At 38.6% G+C, this 7,006-nt stretch overlaps 1 protein-coding gene across 2 annotated transcripts in view; it reads left to right on the top strand.

The window, feature by feature from the left end:
• Positions 1-2,550, top strand: part of c9orf72 (C9orf72-SMCR8 complex subunit) — a 13,478-nt gene extending 10,928 nt beyond the window's left edge. For both annotated transcript variants that reach the window (XM_035674279.1, XM_035674281.1), the window contains exon 10: positions 1,916-2,550. In XM_035674279.1, the coding sequence (XP_035530172.1) occupies positions 1,916-2,102 (187 nt within the window). In that variant the 3' untranslated portion in view covers positions 2,103-2,550. The remainder of the gene's footprint in view (positions 1-1,915) is intronic.
• Positions 2,551-7,006: the final 4,456 nt, after the last annotated feature.

Here is a 7,006-nt window from a genome sequence, read left to right as displayed (position 1 = left end):
TAGTGACAATCACCCATGCTCTGCAGTGAAACACACAGAGAGAGAGAGAGAGAGGGATGTTCTCTGGTACAGACATGGTGAATAATTTTCAAGCATAATAATAATTGTAGTGGTGCACGATATATCGGCCGCCGATATAATATCGGCCGATATGGTCATTTTTTTTACACATCGGTATCGTTCCGATGTCAAAATAGGGCTGATGTGAACAGGCCGATAATTCCTGTGTATTTGACGTGTGTGCGTAGCTAGATGATGAAAGTCGTGGGGGCGGGATGTTGTGTTTTTGCACCAAGCGCATAAATTCTACACAGGCACCCATAATCGTGCCGAAGCCAGGCACTGTTTGGACGGCGGCAAAAAAAAAAGTCCTTGAGCTTTTGCCTTTGGTGAGGGCGCCAGCGATGTCGTCTGTCTGATCATTCTTCAAATTGTCTGAAGAGGATCCTCGCTTGCTGTACATGTCAATTCGAATTGTGACTGCATGATTGTGACGGCCCGGGTGATCGTGAGCGGTGAGTTTTGTGTCAAATCGTTCAATTACAACCAAATTGATCCACCCCGCTGCACCGCGTACAGGGGGGATGAGAGGGCGCTTACACCCACAACTTTCCGCAGTTTGCGCAATACGCCTTCTACAGTAGCGCTTCTGTTTCCCTCATGGCCCCTCTGTGTCTGCGCGCTCGCTACGGCTGGTCCTGCTCCACCCCCCTCCTCTCCAAAAACATTCGCACGACAGGAACACACTTGTATTCCCCTTTATAAAAAAATATCTTTTTATATAACTACTTTATGTTTTCTTTCTGAAATCTGATGACGAGTCATATTGGGTGCCCAATATCAGTCATTTCTGAAAATAAATCACAAAAGTAAAAAAAAAAAAAAATCCTTTTGGAAAATAGCTCTTTATTTGATTATCATAAAAATGTGTTTTCTATACAGAGATATCGACATCGGTAAATATCGGTATCGGCCATAACAGCAATATTAATATCGGTTATCGGTATCGGCCACAATTTTCACATCGGTTCATCACTAGTTCACTATGTATAATGTGAAAGGTGTTGCTTATGGTGACAAACCAAGAGAAAATTATCACCTGACTCAACTTCAACATTTTAGCATCTTTCAGCTTGTTGTTTTGGTTTTATAACCTGCAACTTAACTGTTTTGATTCACTCTCACAGCTATTATCAGCATAAAATCCAGCTGCACCAGGCAGCTGTTTTCAGTGGAAGAAACTCAGATAAACCCACTGTACACTACCTGCTCAGCACCAGCACAGTTACAGACTAGCTTAAGGACATAGTGAAGTCAGTGGAGACCAAAACAGAACTAAAATAAAAGTGATCACTCTTATTTTAGCACGTGTATTATGGGAGGGCACATTGATATGTTCAATTGTAGATCACAAAAAGGAAATGTTGTTATTTTTTTAAATTGCTTCTTAATATTGCAACATGCAGTAATGTATTAATGAAGATAAATTACTGTACATATATTCAATGGATTTTTTTACATTTCTTCTGCTATGTCTAAAATGCTGGTTCCAGAGATGTCATTTTGAATATTACGTGTTCCCATACATAGTAAATGCCTGAATATATCTCACTCCAGAGACGACACTAACTACACAAGCAAAAAACATTATTTGTGTGCTCGTATGGAAGCATAAAAGCAGTCTTGTTTATGGCGTTGCTAACAGCCTTGGGTCTAAGGGCATACTATTTTACAGGTGCCTTGACAGGATTGTTTATGCTTAGTTGCCATCCTGTAGCAGCATACATTATTCATCGTGGCAAGGCATTCCTGCGCACAGCTGCAGCCCAACTAGATGCTAATGCAAATCCTCTGACCCCGACTATTGTAGCTTGTTAACAGTTCCACTACAATGTCTGTCCTCCTCTCTTCACAGGCAAAAAGGTAAGAAGCCGTTTCGATCCTTGCGAAACTTAAAGACGGACCTGGATCTGACAGTGGAAGGAGACCTGCACATTGTGATGGCCTTCGCTGAGAAGCTGAGGGCAGGACTGCACTCGTTTGTGTTTGCAAAGTCAATGTACACCAGCATGCAGGAACGAGACGTACTCATGAGCTTCTGACTGCGTTCTTCACCTGCGCTTTATGTATTGGACGGTTAATGGAAACAGACATTTTGTCGTCTTGTTTTATTGTTACATGAATGCATGCACATGCCTGCTCTTTGAGACAACCATTAGCCTGGATATTTATTTTGCTTTGCTGAAAACGAAAAAAACAAACCTTCCTTTTGTGTCTTGATCAGTACAAGTCATAATTTAATTTCAAAGATGTATTGTTACTGCTGTTATGAGCCATTAGAATTAAAGTTTTGATATATTGCCTTGATCAACTGTAAGCATAATGTGAGGTTAATGTTTTTAGAAGACTTAAATTATTCTCTGCAGGATGAATTATTCATGTGTTCTATGCCTTCTGTTAATTGAGGGTCTGTATTAATTTATGGTGTTAAAATTGGCTGAGTTGCCCACCAGGACAATTTAATTAAAAGTTATATTTATTAAAACACGAGTTATTAGTTTCTTTACTGCCTGTGTTATACAGCGCCCTGGGGTTGGCCTTTTGAACTTGTGCATTGCCGCTTTAAAGAATTCAATTACTGAACCTGCGTGCTGAATGTGAATGGTGCACACCCACAAGGTTGTGAGTAATCATGAAACACGGTGTTTTCATTAAAGAAAAAGACAAAAGCACTGTAAATTAAATCTCATCCCTCCTGACAAAGCAGATGTGTGTGTGTGTGTGTAGCTGACATCGAGTGTCACCATTTAATGCATTTACCCCGCTGTGTGTAAAATGGATTTGCACTGATTTTTTTTTTCTCCCATAGCAACTATTTGCCGTTAGGATTATCCATCTGTACTGCAAACATACACTTGTTGTGCCCTTAAAGTCAAGCAATTTGGTTTATGTGCGTTGAGTATTGCTTCTAAAAATGCAAATTGTTTTGACAGTGTTATTTGTTGAGTTGATAATGATGTGCCATTTTCCCTACATTTACATGTCGTTTTGAATTCAGAACGCAGAGAGGCAGTTGATCCGCATTTAACAGAAATGCATCAAATGACAGACCTGTTTTCTTTTGAACCTTTGTCTACTCGTGCAGACGAAACAATGGATAATAAATGTAATAAATATAACATATTTTACAGTTTTAAATGTACACAAATGTTCATATGCTTTAGAACTGATTATCCTAACAGCTAAATGATGCTGGTGTACTGTTCACCATGTCCACCATCTTGGCGTAATGTGCTAGCTAGCGTTTGCTAATTAGCACTAAACAGAAAGTGAAGCTGAGACTTAATGGGAAAATCAGTTTGCACCTAAAGTACACAGCCAGTCAGTATATAAACACTACTGAGCAGTCTTTACACACTGCCTTAATGATCACAGCATTCAGGGCATGTAGCTACAGAAAAAAAGGTAATACATATATTTTTATATGTTTATAAATATATATAAAATGTATATTAACAACTTAGAATGTATACTGTAAGTAATACAGTAGCTATGTCACCACATGCCAAGTCCATTGCCTGTAGTAGATGTCCCCTGGAGAGAAATACTCTTCTATTGGGTTGAGGAAGGGGCAGTATGATGGAGGACAAACATTTATGAATCGCTGCTTGATGTTGAACCACCATGAATGTCTGTACAAAAGGTCATGGCAATCCATCCAATAGATGTAGAGATATTTCAGTAATCTGTGTGAGAAGAAAATAAGATTAGAGGCGAGGGAAACAAATGAGGTAAAGGTTGGCGGGCCCAAGCTCCTCAAACGGCTCCAATGCAGAAGGGACGCTGATAACAAAGATTCAATCACACTCAGATATCAGGCTAAGCTCTAACTCTATGAGGTTAAAAGGCTCTGGGATGTATTCAGGGACCACGAGCCGTCCCTTGAAAGCAACAGGCACAATAGAGCAGGGTAAAATACGAGCAAAGTAATATTGTTTAGTTTAGCATTAGGAATGCTGGCCCCCCATAACTTGAATTTATGTGCACCCTCTCTAGCTGGGCCCTCGGCTTTTACAGCACTGCTGATGGAAAATGAAATCTTATGCAAACATCACTCTCTGATTTCTGCTGGCAAACTCAATTTTGGCTGACCAACTACCACTTGACAAGGTTAATGGAACTGAGTGTGCCAAATAGACTTTTTTATTTTACTGCAGAAGTTTTTTAGACACTCAGTACTTGATGTCTTGATATAAAGTAGCTGACAAATCAAGTTATAACAATCTGGCAAAGTATTGTGTGTGTCATGGTCAAAAGTGACGTCTTGTTGAGACTAATTGGAAGTAAGCAGTATGCAATGAAAGCTGCATTGGGCTTAAGTGAATCCTGATAACGCGGCATATATCAGATAAGTTAATCAGATGTGATGGTGCACCAACTGGGAGCTATATCTGACTAACCACCTAGTCAAAGTGTGGCTGAATCACATTAAACAACATTATAATAACATTGTTCTGTGGAGGCCAGACAGTATAAAATAGTATTAAAATGTCGTAAAACGGTGGATTTATTAGTGAGGTGGTAATGATTAGTCATTTTAACTGACGCAGTTCATGAACTCTGAAGTTATTCACAACCTGACTGCAGTTTCTCTGAGATATTCATAAATTATATCATCTGTGAGGAAACCTTTTTCTCTAAACGGCTGGATGAAAAAAGGCAGTTCGAAACTGTAGTCTATCTATAATGGCCTCAAGCAAGACAATTATAATTAGGTGTCCTCTAGGGGGGCTTGAACTGTTGCATATTTAAAACAAGAGGGGAATGAACCAAAAGTGAAGCTGTTAATTACTAATAGAATATCTGTAGCGACTGTAGCAAGGACCTCCTTCAGGAATTTAGTTGAAGCGACATACACAAGACAGGAAAAAGAACTGATGTGGTTTCTTTTAAAGCCACAGCCAAAACAGGTTGGTCTTGAGGGGAAGTCTTGATTGGCAGGGAAAAGCTTTGAGCCCGATGTTTGGCACCTTTTCAGCAAAACGACTCCTACGTGTTCTTCGGGGGGGCTTTGTTGTTGTGACTGGAGGAGGGCATGACAACAGCTTCTTACATTAAACAGTACCCTAGAGTTCTGGCAATTCTTTGAGATAACAAAGAAGTTGATATTGTGCTTGCTTTGACATTGTTTTTGAATAGAACAGGAAGTCAGATGGTCTCCTGTACTCGTTCCAGCTACTTTAATATTCAAGCCCCTTTATCAACTAATTTGTGTAAAAAGCTGAGCATTTTAGGAGTAAAGAAGCAGAATCTATGTACATCTATGTGTTTGTTTGTAGGAATGGCTCAAATGTAGAAACAAAGCAGAGCAGCAGAGCAAAGTCCCTCTCCAGTCAAAAATCTGTTTTTCTTGTTCCTACAGTGTGATGTTGAATGATGTCTGTCTCTCTCTCTCTCTCTGTCTCTCTCTATCTCCCACCCCTTTCCTGTCGCTGTCAATGTCACTTAAATCAATTAAAGTCCAAAAATTAATTAATATTACATATAGTTTGGAACTGGTCCAGTATGCAACTTCTACAAGTGTGATGCAGAAACTTGAAGCCCCCAGTGCACATTTATATTCATCTATTCTGGAATTTTTAATGAGATAGAGGGAGTGGATTATTAGATGTTTTTAGGGATGTTACTGTGGAAATTATATAGTTTTTGAGGAAAAAGAAACATTATTGGTCCAAGCAGACTATTTTTATGTGTCTTAATCCATGACTGGAGGGGATCTTTAGGTATTTTGTTTGACAAGACTGAGCACAATATCTCATAATGCTGGCAGCGTCACTCTGGGAGCGCAATGTCGATCAGAGTGAAATATCTCAACACCTAATGGATAGATTGCCAAGAAGGTTTGTACAGACTAGAGTCCACAGAGGATGAATCCTACTGACTTTGGTGAACCTCTGACTTTTCCTCTAGCGCCACCATCAGGTTCAGATTTTTCACTTATCCTACGGAATATCTCAACATCTACTTGATGGATCAGCACTAAAGTTTGGAACATTCATGGCTCCCAGAGGATGAATTCTAATTACTCAAGTGATCCCTTGACTTTCCATGTAAGTGCATCACTTTGAGGCTGACATTTTAGGTTTTGAGTGAAATGTCTCAACAACTAGACTATTGGATGGATTTACATGACATTTTGTTCAGATAATTCTTATTTTCCTCAGGATGTATTTAGGTTTGATCCCCTAACTTTTCATCTGGCACTATGATAGTTCAACTACTGACATTCCCATTAGCCTAAGCTTTATCAACACATGTTAGCATGCTAAAACAACAAACTAGTAATTGTACCTAATTAGACATTACCATGTATTGTCATATGCCATAGCATTAGAATGTAAAGTTGCTATGGCTGTATTGGTCTCGTTTTTCATAGATTGTACAAATATTAATAAAAAATGTATTAATGACTTTATGAACCTTATAGCAAACTACATGTGTAATCCTGAACACAGCAAATTGATTACTGATTAGTGATTATACACTAATGAAAACATATTTATACATATTATATTACATTTTTGCCAATATATCCTTCGAGAATGGAACATACTAATGACTCTTCAAAACATGTAGGCATGGAGTGGTCCTACCAGTACTGCATTTCACTGTAATGAAGAAATGCAATCCACAGCCTCTATAACCCTACTGGCCAGAGGCCTTGTTTTAGTGAGATAGACTGAGATAGAATCAAATTCTCCATAATATTCACTGAAAAACGGAAATATTTCAGCATACTGCTTTAAGAAATATGGCCCACAATGAATATTAAATCTCCCTCATGGCTCATGCAGAAAAGTTAGTCTACAATCTAAATAATCTTTATGCTTTTAGTTTAACCCTTTGACCAATAATAATTCAATTCACCTTAATTTATTCGTTCTTTACTGGGTTTTTTTCTTTTGTGTGTATTGTTTTATCTTCAAATACATGTAATGTCTGTATA

This window comes from Morone saxatilis, unplaced genomic scaffold (assembly GCF_004916995.1).
Source record: "Morone saxatilis isolate NCDOM2014 unplaced genomic scaffold, NCSU_SB_2.0 Contig3, whole genome shotgun sequence".
NCBI lineage: Eukaryota > Metazoa > Chordata > Actinopteri > Moronidae > Morone > Morone saxatilis.
Note: the sequence above shows the minus strand (reverse complement) of the source record. Positions and strands in the feature narration are given on the sequence as shown.